At 49.4% G+C, this 17,954-nt stretch overlaps 1 protein-coding gene across 25 annotated transcripts in view; it reads right to left on the bottom strand.

Annotated features, from left to right (window-relative positions):
• Window positions 1–17,954, bottom strand: part of KDM2B (lysine demethylase 2B) — a 156,519-nt gene that overhangs the window by 30,383 nt on the left and 108,182 nt on the right. The window contains exon 1 of one of the 25 annotated variants that reach the window (XM_077955481.1): window positions 8,881–9,146. The exons of the other annotated variants lie outside the window; for them this stretch is intronic. Within the exon in view, the coding sequence (XP_077811607.1) occupies window positions 8,881–8,934 (54 nt within the window). The 5' untranslated portion in view covers window positions 8,935–9,146. Of the gene's footprint in view, window positions 1–8,880; window positions 9,147–17,954 lie in introns of those variants that run through there. 25 annotated transcript variants of the gene reach the window in all.

Here is a 17,954-nt window from a genome sequence, read left to right on the forward strand (position 1 = left end):
AGGCTGAAGCTGGAGAATCACTTGAGCACAGGAAGCAGAGGCTGCACTGAGCTGAGATCAAGCCACTGCATCCAACCTGGGTGACAGAATGAGACCTTGTCTCAAAAACAAAACAAGAATAAAAAACAAACAAAACAAAAACCCAACTGATTTTTCTGCAGAAATTGACACACTATCCTAAAATTCATGAAAATGCAAGAGACTTGGAATGGCCAAAACAATCTAAAAAAGGGGGTGGGGGGTAAGGGGTGGGGCGGTGGCTCACGCCTATAATCCCAGCACTTTGGAAGGCCGAGGCAGGTGGATCACTTGAGATCACAAGTTTAAGACCAGCCTGACCAACATGGTGAAACCCCATCCCTACTAAAAATACAAAATTAGCCAGGCGTGGTGGCGCACACCTATAATCCCAGCTACTTGGGAGGCTGAGGCAGTAGAATCACTTGAACCCAGGGGATGGAAGTTACAGAAAGCCAAGATTGTGACACTGCACTCCAGCCTGGGAAACAAGTGAAACTCTGTCTAAAAAGGCCAGACGTGGTGGCTCACACCTGTAATCCCAGCACTTTGGGTGGCCAAGGTGGGCAGATCACAAGGTCAAGAGATTGAGACCATCCTGGTCAACATGGTGAAACCCCGTCTCTACTGAAAGTACAAAAATTAGCTGGACGTGATGGTGCACGCCTGTAGTCCCAGCTACTCGGGAGGCTGAGGCAGGAGAATCACTTGAACCTGGGAGGCGGAGGTTGCAGTGAGCTGAGATCACGCCACTGCCCTCCAGCCTGGCAAGAGAGCGAGACTCCGTCTCAAAAAAAAAAAAAAAAGACGCTCACTTTCTGATTTCAAAACTCACTACGAAGCTACAATAAAGACTGTGATGGTAGTGGCAAAAAGACAGACCTATAGATCAATGGAACAGAATTGAGAGTCCAGAAATACACTCACATTTTGACCAAATGATTTCTAACAAGGATGCCAAGGCAATTCAGTTGGGTAAAGAATGGTCTTTTCAAGGTATGGTGCTGGGACAAATAGCTATCCACACGCAAAAGAACAAACGTAGACCCCTACCTCACACCACATATACAAATTAACTCAAAAACGGATCAAAGACTTAAACACAGAGCTAAAATTATAAACCTCATAGAAGAAAACACAAGTGTAAATCTTCATGACTTTGAATTAGGCAAGGGTTTCTCCGATATGAAACCAAAAGCACAGGTGTCAAAAAAAAAAAAAAAATTAGACTTCATCAAAATTAAAAACTTTTGCTGGGTGTGGTGGCTCACCTCTGTAATCCCAGCACTTTGGGAGGCCAAGGCGGGAGGATCACCTGAGGTCGGGAGTTCGAGACCAGCCTGACAAACATGGAGAAACCCTGTCTCTACTAAAACTACAAAATTAGCCAGGCATGGTTGCACATGCCTGTAATCCAAGCTACTCAGGAGGCTGAGGCAGGAGAATTGCTTGAACCCGGGAGGCAGAGGTTGCAGTGAGCCAAGATCGCACCTTTGCACTCCAGCCTGGGCAACAAGAGCAAAACTCCGTCTCATAAAAAAAAAAAAAACCTAACAAACAAAAAAAACTTTTGTGCTTCAAAGGGCACTATCATGTGCAAAGGCCCACAGAATGGGAGAAAATGTTTGTAAATCATGTATCTAGCAAGCAGTTAGTACTCAGAATATACAAAGAACTCCGACAACTCAATAATAAAGAGATGAATAGGTAATTTTTAAATAGACAAAGGATTTAAATAGCTATTTCTCCAAAAAAGATCTACAAATGGCCAGTAAGCACATGAAAAGATGCTTAACATCACTAACTAATAGAGTATATAATTTGCACTGGAGACTCATTCATTAACCCCCTAATTCACACATCCACCCACCCAAGTGTTTCCTGGCTGTGAATTATGTATCTGATTTGATGCTAAGTGCTGGGACTACAGAAATGAGTAAAATGTGTTCCCTAGTCTGAAAGGCATTACACTCTGGAAGGAGAAAGACATGCAACTACATAAATGCAATGCAACATCATTATGATGACATTAAAAACTAACATCTAGGTTTAGGCAGGAGAATCTCTTGAACCAAGAGGTGGAGGTCCCAGTAAGCCGAGATTGTGCCACTGCACTCCAGTGGCAGAGCTGTTTTTGAGACAGGGTCTCGCTCTGTCACCCAGGCTGGAGTGCAGTGGTGCGATCTCAGCTAACCACAGCCTCGACTTCACAGGACTCAGGTGATCCTCCCACGTCAGCCTCATAAGTAGCCGAGATACAGGCGTGTGCGACCACACTAGCTAATTTTTCTTCTTATTTTTTTTTTTTTTTGAGAGATGGAGTCCCACTATGTCACATAAGCTGGTCTCGATCTTCTGGGTTCAAGTGACCCGACCGACTTGGCCTCCCAAAGTGCTAGGATTACAGGTGTGACCCCCTGAACCTGGCCAAAAGGTAACACTTAAGTGCTAGTCACTCATCAATATTTGTATAAACAATCTTTTTTGTTTTTCTGGTAGGGATGGGGTCTTGCTATGTAACCCAGGCTGGTCTTGGTCTCCTAGCCTCAAGCAATCCTACCACCTCAGGCTCCCAAAGCTCTAGGATTACCGGCATGAGCCACCACTCTGTATCAATAATCTATGAGGAAGGAATTACTATTATCTCCATCTACAAGTGAGGAAACTGAGGCATGGCACAGTTAAGTCATCCACCCAATGTCATACTATCAATGAATGAGAAAGCTGAGATACAGACCCAGGCAGTGGCTCTAAAGCCTGGACCCTGGCATGCTAACCCAGAAGAGATGCCTCATATCATGGGTAAGGGAGGCTGGAAAAAGCACTCTGGAACATAGGAGGTGGTGACTAAGGTGGGTCTTAGAGGGAGGACAGGACCCTGCGTGCCAGGGGTGGGAGTGGGGTTACAGAGTGGATATTCTAGGCAGAAGGAAGAGCAAGAGAGAGATGTGAAACTGCATGACACATTCAAGGAACTGCAAATAGCCCGACACAGCTGCTGGAAAACAGCTCTGAAGTGGCAGGAGCCTCATCCTGCAGGGCCTGGTGTACCACAGTAGGGAACTGGACCCATCAGAGTAAGTTAAAGGCTTCACAACATGACTGTATTCTGGCAACAGTGAGAGGAGTGGATATTTTTGGGGCAGTGGGCAAGACAAAAGACAGGGAGATCAGCTGAAGATGATGAAGGCAGGAGCAGAAGGAATGGAAGGAATGAAGAGGAGGGGATGATTCAGGAGAAGCCTTAGAAGCGGACCCAGTTTTAGAAGACCCGGTGATTGGCTAAACATGGGGTATGCAAGCAGACTTCTGGAGGACTCTTGAGGTTTCCGGCTTGAGCAACAGAACAACAAGGGGGCTCGGGAGGGGAGGAAACAAGGACTGTTGTGGGCATGTGGAATCTAAGGGGCCCATGGGACATGCAAGGAAGGTGCTGCCCAGCAAGCAGGTGGAACCAGAGCTAAGGTACACACCTGGGAACCAACACTACATAGGTGCTTAAACTAGTTAAGTCCATGAGGATGTCCAGGGGAAATGGAAGAGTGAAAAGAGAACCTCCAACAGTACCCTCAAGGCTGAAAACATTCAAGGGGCAGGCAAGGAAAAGCAACCTGCTGAGAAATGGCCAGAAAGGCCAGACAAGCAGTAGGAGGCTGTGACATCACGAGAGCCAGGGAAGTTTCAAGAAGGGAGCAGTTAGGAGTTTCAACTGTCAAGATAAGTGAGAAAAACAGTAAAATGTGGCTATATATTTTTACAATTAGTCCCAAGTTTTCCGCTAAAGTACTCCAAATAACGTTACACTGACAGCCCCACAAGGGAAGGCCACAGGCCCCCCAGTTTCTTTGTGCATGCTAATGTTGCACTGTATCACATGACACAGCCGTATTTATCTCAATATTATTCCAGTCCTCAAATTTGCAAGCATGATGGACAGCCCAGGAAAAGCTGGATTTTACCCGTGTTGCAGGCCCCTTAACACACACCTGTAGACTCCAGGGAGGGCTCTGGGTTTTTTAATACATAGAGAGTAAGGAGCAAGAGACTAAAAACACAAGAGCTACCAGAAAGCCCAGGGGATGTGAGGACATCTGAAGAATCTGAGGAAAGCTAAAGACCTCTTCCTCCAAAAATGTATCTAGGCATAAAGTAACAAAACTTTTGCATACATTTTCAAGAAGGCTCAGAGACCCCTGTCTTAAAATTTCACTGTTTAAGAAACTATAGGCCAGGTCTGCGGTGGCTCACACCTGTAACCCCAGCACTTTGGGAGGCTGAGGCAGCAGTTCATTTCAGCCCAGGAGTTCGAGCCCAGCCTGGGCAACATAGCAAAACCCCATCTCTACAAAAAATACAAAAATTAGCCAGATGTGATGGCGCCTCTGCATTCCAGCCTGTGTAACAAAGTGAGACCCTGTCTCAAAAAAAAAAAAAAAAAAAGAGCCCAGGCACACGGTAGCTCATGCCTGTAATTCCAGCACTTTGGGAGGCCAAGGTGGGCAGATCACAACGTCAGGAGTTCCAGACCAACCTGATCAACATGGTGAAACTCCGTCTCTACTAAAAATACAAAAATTAGCCGACCATGGTGGCACGCACCTGTAGTCCTAGTCACTCAGGAGGTTGAGGCAGAAGAATCGCTTGAACCCAGGAAGCGGAGGTTGCAGTGAGCTGAGATCGCACCACTGCACTCCAGCCTGGGGAACAGAGCGAGACTCCGTTTAAAAAAAAAAAAAGCATTGAGACAAATACCTAATGTATGTGGGGCTTAAAACCTAGATGATGGGTTGACAGGTGCAGCAAACACCATGGCACATGTACACGTATGTAACAAACCTGCACGTTCTGCACATGTATCCCAGAACTTAAAGTAAAATAAAATAGCTATAATTGGTAACAATGGTTCTATGACCACACAAATTTCTGAGAGATTTTCTTCTCCATAATTTCCTGATTTTTTTCCAACAAGCTGTAGTCATTTTAATTTTTATTTTAAAAAATTTTTTGAGGCCGGGCGCGGTGGCTCAAGCCTGTAATCCCAGCACTTTGGGAGGCCGAGACGGGCGGATCACGAGGTCAGGAGATCGAGACCATCCTGGCTAACACGGCGAAACCCCGTCTCTACTAAAAAATACAAAAAACTAGCCGGGCGAGGTGGCGGGCGCCTGTAGTCCCACCTACTCGGGAAGCTGAGGCAGGAGAATGGCGTAAACCCCGGAGGCGGAGCTTGCAGTGAGCTGAGATCCGGCCACTGCACTCCACCCTGGGCAACAGAGTAAGACTCCGTCTCAAAAAAAAAAAAAAAAAAAAATTTTTTTTGAGAAAGGATCTCACTCTGACACCCAGGCTGAATGCAATGGGGCCATCACTACTCACTGCAGCTTCTAACTCCTGGACTCAAGCAATCCTCCCACCTCAGCCTCCGAGTAGTTGGGACTACAGGTGCATGACACTGTACCTGGCTACTTTTTGTACTTTTTTTGTAGATGGGACTTCACCATGTTGCCCAGGCTGGTCCCAAACACCTGAGCTCAAGCCATCCACCTGCCTCAGCCTCCCAGAAGTGCTGGGATAACCGGCATGAGCCACTGCACCCAGCCTGTAGTCATTTTTATAGAAAAAATAATAGAAGCTTTTTTCACTTCAAGAGAAAATAATAAAAACTGACCAGGCACAGTGGCTCGTGCCTGTAATCCCAATACTTTGGGAGGCCAAGCAAGGCGGGAGGATCACTTGAGGCCAGAAGTTCAAGACCAGCCTGGGCAACATATCAAGACCCCATGTCTATATAAATAAAAAATTAAAAAATTAGTAGCTGAGTGTGGTGATGCGTGCCTGTAGTCCTGGCTACTCGGGAGGCTGAGGCAGGAGGATTGTCTGAGCCTGGGAGTTCAAGACTGCAGTGAGCAATAATCATATCACTGTACTCCAGCCTGGGTGACAGAGCAAGACCCTGACTCAAAACAAAAAACAAGATGGAACAAGAAGTATTCTAAAAGCCCTCCTTTAGGAGACACCTCTTCAACTTGGAAAGCAAGCTGAAAAATTTTCTGACACATTTTGTACTAAAGAAGCAAATGAAGTCTGTGGGAGAAGGTCTCACCAAGGGTGCACACCAGCAAAGAGTGCACAAGGGGTCTCCCGCCAACACGGCTCACTCGCCGCAGGCCCATCCCCTGACTCCTCCCACAGGTTGTGACACTTGGGGAAACCCAGGCTGCTGAGGGAATGCATGGGGAAGACAGGCCAGCGCTGCACCACAGGTCTCACGTGGGGATGAGACGTGCACAGGCTTGGAAGGCGAAGCAGCCAAAACTGATGGGGTGGGCGTGAGGACTACACCAGCTACAGAGATGGACCGGGCGGCAGCAGCAGCCTCCCACCAGGGCCTCCCTCCGAGGGGTCCTTTGATCCAGCAGGCAGGCAAGTCTACTTGTTCATCCACACTCCAGGGCTTGGCAACCTCTCCTCATGAAGGACCTTCTCCTTTGGTGCCAAACCCATTCAGCAGGGTGGGGCAGAGGTAGAGAGAAACTTTGAGAAGAGCTGGGTCTGGAGCCCGCAAGCTGAAGGCTCCAGAGACCCTGGCTCTGCTTTGGAAGATGCAAATGCCTTCGAGGTCCTCGGAGGAAGCCACTCTTCTCAGGCCCAGGCTGAGAAAACTGTTGAGGAAAGCATGCAGGGAGGCAAGGGGAGTGTCCCCCAACTGCAGGGTACCTTAGCTGACAAACACCTTCTCTGTTGGGACTATGAAACAAACCTGCCCCCCACTGCCCTTGCTTGGATGTCGTCTCCCTGAATGCACCGAGTGGGAAAAAAAAAAAAATCATCTTAAAGTGAACAATACAACCTCAAGTCGTTGCTAAGGACTCCACAAACACCACAATCAGCTTGACCAATGTGAGGAGGAAGAAAAAAAATTTGGCTACAGTGAAAACAGGTCCCCCTCTTTTGTTTTTTTTTTTTTTGAGACAGAGTCTTGCTCTTGTCGCTCAGGCTGGTGTGCAGTGGCGCGATCTCGGCTCATTGCAACGGCAACCTTCGCCTCCTGGGTTTAAGTGATTCTCCTGCCTCAGCCTCCTGATTAGCTGGAATTAAAGGCACCGGCCACCACGCCTGGCTCATTTTTGTATTTTTAGTAGAGACAGGGTTTCACCTTGTTGGTCAGGCTGGTCTCGAACTCCTGAGCTCAAGTGATGCACCCGCCTTGGCCTCCCAAAGTGCTACAGGTTTGCGCCACCACGCACGGCCTACAGGTCCTCTCTTAACAGAAGTCTCTCTCAGGAGTGGCAGGACCCGAAAACATGTTTTTAACCCAGAGACACAATAAGTCTTGCAGTGTCAAAGATTGTATCTAGAGGCCATAGGGTGTGACCAAATTTAAAAAACAAACAAAAATCAGCTAACAGGAACCCCAATCCTGAAACACCAAAGCTCAGTGGAGACATCAAAGCCCAGCTGACACAGAATACAGACATCCTACGAATGAATGACCAAATGCCCCAGAAATGGCAAGCTGTCACAGGTTTAAGTAGACCCCAAACTGAACTGAAAACCTTCAAAGCAGGAATTGAAGTGTGAGCTATAGAACAAGACTTTGAGAGCCATTCACATGTAGGGCTACTGACTTGATAAAAGTTCAAGCCAAAAGCACTTGAATCGTCCCTGGGTTAATCCAATCCGAAAGAGCATTGAGCAAACACCTCAAAAGGCACACGTGCCTGAAAATTCTCCAGCAAAGCTGAAAAAATAAAAACCAACTGCCTGTTAGGTAAAACCACTTAATACTACGTATGATACGATTTAAGCGCAGCCTATAGAGCACTTCCTCAATTGCACCTAATGATGAAAAAAAAAAAAAAGTTACCACATTTTGGCTGGGTCATTCCATAACACCTTTACCCCACCACGATTATAAATAAGCATTTTATTCACCCAAGTCCGTCCAATGCCACATGCTAACTCAACCCATCCCATTCTTAATTCCTTGGACACGTCTACCTGGCCTGCGTCCTGTTCCAAGTAATATTTTGCAGATTATCCTTCGTAAAACCTCAACTTTCTTCGCCTTCTTCCTAAACGCGAACCTTCCCGGAGTAAATTCACGCCGTAAACACACCCAGGGCTTTGTTTTACACATAGATTTCTCCCCCTGGTCCCGAGAGAGGTTGCTTTTCCTTCTGAATCCACCGAGGCCAACTCCTGCCATCTGGGGTCGCGGCTTCCTCCGCCGCCGCTGCCGTGAGGACTCGCCCGGGTTCCGGGTGGCCCGCGTCGGCCCGCGGCTCGCACCCCTTCCTGTCTCCGTCTGCCCACGGCGGGCGGCGGGCGCGCGGCGCCCAGACAAAAGCTCGGGTCGTCGGGCCCACGGGCCCCGGGAGCGCTCCAGCCCCGAGGCCGAGGGTCCTGGCGCAACTTTGCGAACGCAGAGGCAGGAGGCGCCGGCGCCCGCGGGGTCCCGGTGCTCCCGGGTCGGCCGGCACGCGCGTGGGCCGCGGGCTAGGGCGCCGGGGGAGGGCGCGGCGCGCCCCGCGGCCGCCGGCAACTTGCCCCGGGCCGTGGCCGGCGCCCGGCAGGCCCGCCCGACGGCGAGGCCCGGCGGCCCACATTGTCCCCGCGGTGCCCGATGGCCCCCAGCGCGCTCGCTCGGCCGCACACGCCCCCTGCCCGGGCCGGCTGCGGGCCTGCGGCGCTCCTCCACGCCCCGCTGGGGCCCGGCCCCGGCCGCCCCGCCGGCAGCGGCGGCAAAACTTTCTCCTCATCGCGGCGGCTGCGGCGTCGCGGCCGCCCTCGGCGCGTCAGACAGGCGGTCGGGAGGTCGTGCGGCGGGTCCCTCCCTCAGCCCCACCCCGGGCCGCCGACCTGGTCCGGCTCCGATTCATAGTCGTCGTCCTCGGCGCTCACGGACATGGCCATGGCTCATGGTGGGCCCAGGCTCGCGCGCGCTGACATGGCTGGAGCGGCGCCGCCGCCGCCGCCGCCCGCCCGGAGCAGGCTCGGCTGGCCCTGGCTCGGGCTCGGGCTCGGGCTCGGGCTCGGGCTCCCGCTGCCGCGAGGAGGGAGCCGCGCCGCGCGCCTCGCACGCCCGCGCGGGAGGGGGCGGGGAGGGGCCGGCGGGGGAGGGCCGGGGCGCTCATGCATATGCATGAGACGAGCCAGGAAGGGGCTGGCCCCCCGGGCGGGCGGGCCAATGGCGCGGCCGCGGCGCTGGGGCCGCACACAAAGGGAGCCCGGCCTGCGGTGACACGGGGGCGGGCCCGCCGAGGGCGGCCCCTCGCGGCCGGAGCGCGGGGACTGGGGCTGCCTGGGGGCGTGCCCCGCGCCCCGCCCGGCCCGGCCTGGCCCGCGCGCCGCGGGATGCACATGGGTGGCTGCACGCCGCCACCGCTGCAACAGGAAATGCGCGCCCGGCCTGGGGTGGGGTCTTTTGTGTGGTCCCGTGGGGCGTCTCGCGGAAGCCCGGGGACGTCCGGGCCGTGGGGGACGACCCTGCACGCGACGCCAGGAGCGAGTCCCCAGGTCCCTGGCAGCAGGCACACGGGCTGCCGGGTTTGCACTCGCTCCAGGACCAGGACCTGAGGCGCACGAACCCGGGAACCCGGGAACTCCCGACCCAGAGCCTGCAGGACCAATGGCCTGGATAAGATCTGAGAGCCCAGTCTCCCCCGACGCGGGCGGTTGGGCTGGGTCGGCCTCCTGGCGCTGCACCTCCGGCACTCGGGTTCGCCTTTGCAGGGTCGAGTAGTGCAGGCGGGAGTTCCACTCGAGCCGCCTGACGGGGGTTGTCAGAACGCCCTGACTCTGCCCTGAGGTGGGCGCCCCACTCCCTTGGACAGAAACCACTTTCTGACTCGACCTCGGAAAGGTGGAGGACGTCGCAGGCCAGAACCCAGCTCTCCTAGGAGACTGGCTTCCCCTTAGGCTGGCTGGGAAGGTGTGGGTTTCTGAATTCTTAAGCTGCAAAGGTTCCTAGCGCTCACTCCAGCTGCAGCCCACTCCTGAAGCAAAGTGTTGCTAGAAATCCGGATAGATCTTCATTCATTCAAAAAAACTCTACCGGGCACTTAAGCCAGCAGCCTCTCTGAAAGAGCTCATGACCATGAGCTAGAACGACCAAAGCTGTTATAAGCATCAAAACCATAGCAAACACAAGCTAAGGAGGACTTGGCATACAAATCATCCACCTGTCCAAGGTAACACTAAATATGCGCACCTGTACCTGTTCAGTTTCTCTATCTGTATTAGGGGAAGGATTTACCAAGGGATGGATAACCTTCTGTAAAAACATCAGAGGCTTTCCCAAGAATAAGCCACGAAATCAGGTGACTATCTCTGCAGTGGCCATCTGTTAGTCACATCCAGGCCACTGGCCACGAAATCCAGTGAGAACAGAAGGGACAGGCAGGCTGGTCCTGGCCTGGCCTTTCAAAGAAGGCAGGCTGTGTGCCGGATACCTTGTAAACAAAACTCGGGAGGCTTCTAGCAGAGTCGTCAAAAGTGAGTAAGCAGGGATGTCAGTTTTACTGAGTGGATTTTAAAGTCTGAAATTTACACACCCACTATAGAAAAAATCCCAGTCGACTTGCTCTTTCCTGAAACATATCTGTTCTGAGTTTCCTTCCTCACTCTTCTCTCTTTTTTTTGAGACAGTCTCACTCTGTTGCCCAGGCTGGAGTGCAGTGGTGCGATCTCGCTCACTGCAACCTCCACCTCCTGGGTTCAATCGATTCATGTGCCTCAGCCACCAGAGTAGCTGGGATTACAGGTGGGCATGGTAGCACCCAGCTACCATGGCTAATTTTTGTATTTTTAGTAGAGGGGGTCTCACCATGTTGGCCAGGCTGGTCTGGAGCTCCTGGCCTCAAGTGATCCACCAGCCTCAGCCTCTCAAAGTGCTGGGATTACAGGCGTGAACCACCATGCCCAGCCATCACTCCCCTCATATTTTTCAGAATCTTCTCAAAGTTACAACAAAAACAACAAGCAAAATACACCCTAACCCCCCCCACCCCACGCACACACCCAGCATCACTCCATTCCCAAAGGTCTCAGCTTTTAAAAAGCTACCTTGATGATGGGCGAGATGGCTCACACCTGTAATCCCAGCACTTTTGGGAGGTTGAGGAGGGTGAATCACCTGAGGTCAAGAGTTCAAGACCAGCCTGGTCAACATGGTGAAACCCCATCTCTACTAAAAATACAAAAATTAGCCGGGTGTGGTGGTGTGCACCTATAATCCCAGCTACCTGGGTGAGGGGGCTGAGGCAGGAGAATCGCTTGAACCTGGGAGGCAGAGGTTGCAGTGGGCCAAGATTGTGCCACTGCACTCCAGCCTGGGCGACAGAGCAAGACTCCATCTCAAAAAAAAAAAAAAAAAAAAAAAAAAGGCTACCTTGTCTGAAGTTTGTATCTGACTGACCTCTTGCTGGCCACTCTACTCAGTAGACAGCCTCTAAAGAAAGAGGAGGGGCGCTTAATATGCCAATCATGCTTCCACTTCCTTGTGATTGGTCAAGCTTATAGGGGTACACAGCCACCCAAATGACATAATACATCAAGAGAAATGTCTAGGCCAGGCACAGTGGCTCACACCTGTAATCCCAGCACTTTGGGAGACTGAGGAGGGTGGATTGCTTGAGGTTAGGAGTTCAAGACTAGCCTGGCCAACATAGTGAAGCCCCGTCTCTACTAAAAATACAAAAATTAACAGGTCATGGTAGCGTACACCTGTGATCCCAGCTGCTCAGGAGGCTGAGGCATAAGAATCGCTTGAACCCAGCAGGCAGAGGTTGCAGTGGGCCGAGATCGCGCCACTGCCCTCCAGCCTGGGCAACAGAGTGATATTCTGTCTCAAAAAAAAAAAAAAAGAGCAAGAGAGAGAGAGATGTCTGTAAGCAGGAATTTTTCTTGAAGGTTTTTCCCATTACCAGTCAGGAGCAAAATAATTATCTTGAGGTTGATTTCCTTTGAGGACTCTCAAAAGCTCACTTCTGAATTTAAGGAATTAAAAAGACACAGTTCTCAATTATCATGTCTCAAAGAGCAGAAAGGAAAAGTGTGGACAAACAGAAGTTGCCGCTAACACAAACTCCCTTCCTCCATTTGTATCATTTCAGAGACAGAAGGGGGTCTCTCCTGACCCGTTCACTTCACAGGTGAAGAAATGAAGGCCCAAAGAAAATTAGAAAGTGGCTTTCAAGACCAGAGTCTCTTATATAACACCATCCAGAGAAAGACCTCCCTCCAGGGACCTAGGCAATAGCAGCTTTAAGCATGTTCAAAGGGCCAGACCAGTGCTAAGTCTGCTGTAGACATGATCTCACTTATTCCTTTAAACAGCTCCATAAGGTGGGAACCATTGTTCACCCACTTAATAGATGAGGAGACTGAGGCGCATTGCTGCGAGGAAGGGAAAGGACCTGGATCTGACCCCGTAGCCAATTGGAGCCTGGGCTCTTAACCACACCGCTCCAGTGACTCATGCCAAAGACAAGAGAGGAGGATGCCAAATGAGGCCGGTGACAAACTCAGGCTGAAGCAGAAGAAAATTAAGCGTCCCTTACTACATGCTATAAATTCTGTATTCTCAGTTCAAATCCAGTTCCAAGGTGGGTAGGTACAGTTTGGATAGCCAGGTTGCTGTCTGATCTGGCAAGGGCCAACTGTAGAACCAGGAGGCCACAGTTAGGACATAACAACGTAGTGGGTTCCCTCCAAACACTATGAAGGCCACTGTCCTGACACCTTTTACAAATTCCTCTTTTGACACTTGCAAAATGCTTCTTCTCTATTTCCCTAAATCAAATTTCCTATAGTTAACCAGTGCACACAATTATTCAACATCTGCTTTGTATTAATAGCGTGCTGGACTGTATATAAAATACAAATTATGGCAACCCTTGCCTGACAGAATTGCCAAGTTAAAATTTAGCATTTACATTGTGCTTTTGGGTGGCCCTCCCTCTCTCCCTCCGACCTCATCTTCTAGTGACCCTAAGAACTGAATCCTCTCCCAATTCCACTGGGCCAAGCCTTACCTATATTCTTAGAAAGAGCTCCCCGAAACTGATGCCACCCAGTCAGTTGGATCCAGAACTTTCACCATGTGATGTGGAAATAAACAAAAACAGATGGAAGCCAAGTCCTCCTCCATCACAATTGTCACTCACTTCCCTGCTTTCTCTCTGGGTGTTGTGTACATTTCTGATCTGCCTATCAGAGTGAGAACCCGGAAATGACCCCGGGCTGCTGAGAGGTTTTGCCCAGACTCAGCGTGTCAGGCAATGTGCGAAGGTGAAGGGAGGAGGGAAGACAGGAACACTACAATGCTTGGAGTTAGTCACAAGCCTCTCCATGCCCACTTCTAGGAATGGGCATGAGGAGGGCAGACTGTGCAGCAGCTGTCCCCATGGACTCCGGTTAACATAAGCGGAGGGGCTCTCCAGCATGAAACCCTTTTTCCTTGTGCCCATGTCACAAAGGCCACAGCTAAAGCTTGGGAACATCATTTTCCAGAGGCTCAGGGCAGAGAAACAGAAAGGATCCTTTTAATGTCGAGACCAATGACAGGCTGGTACCCTCCTGAACCAATGGACACTATTTGTAAACATGACCTTAAGGAGGGAACAGAAGTGACTCACACCTGTAATCACAGGCTTTGGGCGTGGATCACTTGAGGTCAGCAGTTCAAGACCAACCTGGCCAACATGGTGAGACTCTGTCTCTACTAAAAATACAAAAAATTAGCCGGGCATGGTGACGTGTGCCTGTCATCCCAGCTACTCGGGAGGCTGAGGCAGGAGAATCGCTTGAGCCTGGGAGGCGGAGGTTTCAGTGAGCCAAGATCACGCCACTGCACTCCACCCTGGGCAACAGAGCAACACCCTTTCTCAAAAAAAAGTAACAGAGCAGGAGGCCTGCATAGGGTTGTTTCCTACACAAGTAATAATTTATGCCTAACAAGCAATTGAGAATGCACGCTTCAGTTATTTTACTATTATTTTACCATTTGTCCCTGCTCTTCAGGAGACTTGCCCCCCTTCACGGCAAAAGCAGAAGGTCTTTTGGAAAGTTATTTTTCTAACACAATGTAAATGAAAGGAACTTTCTAACCACTTAACATAGGATTCCAGGGCTACCTGGATAAAACTGTAATTTGAACAGTGACAGTAGGACAGACCAGGGGCTACAGTGATTTCTCTTAAGGAAATTCCTAATGTTACTGAATTGCTTTTTGCTTTTCCCCTGGAGAGTCGTTCCACAAGCATTTAAAAACCACATATATTCATCATAAGAGTCCTCTAAATAGACGAAGCTTTCTGTTAAGTGGGAATTCTTCTCCTAATTATGTCTCCTTACGTTACCAAAAACAACCCAATAAATATTTACATTCACTGGAAGATGTGTGACTGTGCACAGGATTTTTTAAAATTAACTAATTTAACAGGTGACTGGCATTGATCTGAGAAATGTTTTTCCACCAGTCACCCCATTCCCAATGCCTCTGCTGACCTTAGAAAGTTACTTCCCTTCTCCGTTCACTTCCCTACCAAAATCCACGCTAAGGCTCAGCGAGGCAATTTGAACCACACAAGTGGGTTCACTTTATAAACCACCCCCACATAAAAACATGAGAAGCTAAATATATGTAAAATGCCAGCCTAATTCTGGCCTATAATCAAGGCTTTGTAATTTAATTATTTTTTTTTTTGTAACAAGATAAAATCTCCCTCTTGGTTTGCTTTCTAAACAGAACACCAATTCCATTGTCTAGCCCATCCTCCTCCAAAAAGGACCTTGGAGAAACAAGATCTAAAGTTCTGTGGACGGTAGACTCAAAACAAAAGCCCAAATCCAAAGGTTATTCAAAATGAGATGACAGATCGGGCGCAGTGGCTCACGCCTGTAATCCCAGCTCCTTGGGAGGCTGAGACAGGCAGGTCACTTGAGGCTAGGAGTTCGAGACCAGACTGGTTGACATGGTAAAATCCCGTCTCTGTTAAAAATACAAAAAAAAATTAGCCAGGTGTGATGGTGGGCATCTGTAATCTCAGCTACTTGGAAGGCTGAGGCAGCAGAATTGCTTGAACCTGGGAGGCAGAGGTTGCAGTGAGCCAAGATGGCACCACTGCACTCCACCTGGGTGACAATGAGACTCTGTCTCAAAAAAAAAAATCAAAATGAGATGATAAAGAAGACAGTAAATGGCTGGGCTTGGGTGGCTTATGCCTGTAATCCCAGCACTTTGGGAGGCCGAGGCAAGTGGATCACCTGAGGTCAGGAGTTCGAGACCAGCCTGGTCAACATGGAGAAACCCCGTCTCTACTAAAAATACAAAAGTCAGCCAGGCATGGTGGCGCATGCCTGTAATCCCAGCTACTCGGGAGGCTGAGGCAGGAGTAATGCTTGAACCAGGGAGGCAGAGGTTGCAGTGAGCCAAGATTAAGTCACCGCACTCCAGCCTGGGTGACAAGAGGAAAACTCTCATCTCAAAGAAAAAAAAAAAAAAAAGAGTAAAGAGGCCAAAATAGGAATAAAATTATGATCATCATTCATATAGCAGTTCTATTCACAATAGCCAAAGGTAGAAACGATTCAAATATCCATTTGATTTATGAATAAACAAAATGCGATCCATCCCTACAATGGAATTATGATTCAGCCATAAAAAGGAGTGAAGTACTAACACATGCTCCAAGGGGAATGAGCCTGAAGAGCATGATGCTGAGAACAAGAAACCAGACACAAAAGTCCACATATTGTATGATGCCATTTATATGAAAAGTCCAGAATAGACAAATCCATAGAGACAGAAAGCAGATTAGTGGTTGCCAGGGACCAGGGGAGGGGGAGTAGGGAGTGACAGCTGATGGGTACGGGGTTTCCTGTTGAGGGTGACGAAAATGTTTTGGAACTAAATAGAAGTGATAGTTGTACAACATTGCAAATGTGTTAAATGGCAACGAATTGTTCACTTTAAAATTTCTAGGTGAGGTAGATCTTGCCTCAATAAAAAGCATATACAGTCATGCACTTGCAAAAAAACGTTTTGGTCAATGACTGTGGTCCCATAAGATTATCATACCATATTTTTACTGTACCTTTTCTATGCTTAGATACAAAAATAGCTGGGTGCGGTGGCTCATGCCTGTAATGCCAGCACTTTGGAAGGCTGAGGAGGGCAAATTGCTTGAACACGGGAGTTGGAGACCAGCCTGGCAACATGGTGAAACCCCATCTCTACAGAAAATACAAACATCAGCTGGGCGTGGTGGTGCACATCTGCAGTCCCAGCTACTTGGGAGGCTGAGGAACGAGGATCTCTTGAGCCCGGGATTTTGAGGCTGCATCGAGCCATGATCATGCCACTCACTGCTCTCCAGCCTGGGAGACAGAGCGAGACTGTCTCAAACAAACAGAAAACCAAAAATACCTACCATAGTGTTATAGTTGCCTACGGTATTCCATACAGTAGCATGCTGTACAAGTTTGCAGCCCAGAAGCAACAGGCTTTACCATACAGCCCATGTGTGTACAGGGCTATATCATCTAGGTCTGTATAAGGACACTCAGGCCTGGGTGACAGAGAGACACCCTGTCTCAAAAAACCAAAACAAAACAAAACAAAAATCAGGCACAGTGGCTCATGACGTAATCCCAGGACTTTGGGAGGCTAAGGCAGGAGGATCACTTGAGCCCAAGAGTTTGAGACCAGCCTGGGCAACATGGCAAGACCCCATCTATTAAAAAAAATTTTTTTTTAGAAAGAAAAACTTGGGGCCGGGCGCGGTGGCTTGCGCCTGTAATCCCAGCACTTTGGGAGGCCAAGGCAGGCAGATCACAAGGTCAGGAGATCGAGACCATCCTGGCTAATACGGTGAAACCCCGTCTCTACTAAAAATACAAAAAATTAGCCGAGCGAGGTGGCGGGAGCCCGTAATCCCAACTACTCGGGAGGCTGAGGCAGGATAGTTGCTCGAACCCAGGAGGTGGAGGTTGCAGTGAGCTGAGATCACGCCACTGCACTGCAGCCTGAGAGACAAGGGTGACCCCGTCTCGAAAAAAAAATGAGCTGGGCGCAGTAGTGTGCCTGTAGTCCCAGCTATTTGGGAAGCTGAGGTGGGAGTATTGTTTGAGCTGAAGAGTCCCAGGCTGCGGTGAGCTGTGATCGTGCCACTGCACTCCACCCTGGGTGACCAACCAAGACAAGTGGCATCCAACAGGTAGTTTTTTGCTTTTTTTTTTTTTTTTTAATCCTGTCTCTTACAAAAAAAAATTTTTTAAAGAGTGACTTTAGGTCCTATTCCTGAAAGGTTAGAAACTATAGGCCCTAAACCCCAGGATGTGTTAAAACTAACCAAAACAAAGAGGTAGTTCAATCAGCTCTTAAACGAGCTGCTAACAGTCACTGTGGGGGTCTGATGGGCTCTGAGGACACTTCAATGCCAATACACATGGCTTTTCTCTCCCTCCCTCCTTCCCTCCCTCCTTCCTTTCCCTGGCTGCTGCCATGGGCCTCTCTCTTTAGTTACCATTCCTGTTCTTCATTTCATGCATTTTCATAGATCCATCAAGACACTCAAAATAGAAAAAGCCTGACAAAATCTATTGTCACCATTTGAAACAGCCATTAACCAATTCCTTACTTTGAAAATCAACATTTAAAGGGCAAGAAGTGAGGACCTCACGCTGCCGGCTCAGGGGAAACTGTTTTTAGGGGTAGCCCCAGTTGATGAGGAAAAGCTCTGCCAAACAACGCCAGCTAATTCATACAGAATGACATTCTTCAAAAACCATTTTTCATCTCCTGATGAAACAATTTTTTAATTTTAATCTTGTAGAGAGGGAGTCTCACTGTCACCCAGGATGGAGTGCAGTGGTGCCAACAACAGCTGACTGCAGATTCAAACTCCCGGCCTCAAGCAATCCTCCCATCT

This window comes from Macaca mulatta, chromosome 11 (assembly GCF_049350105.2).
Source record: "Macaca mulatta isolate MMU2019108-1 chromosome 11, T2T-MMU8v2.0, whole genome shotgun sequence".
Classification (NCBI taxonomy): Eukaryota; Metazoa; Chordata; class Mammalia; order Primates; family Cercopithecidae; genus Macaca; species Macaca mulatta.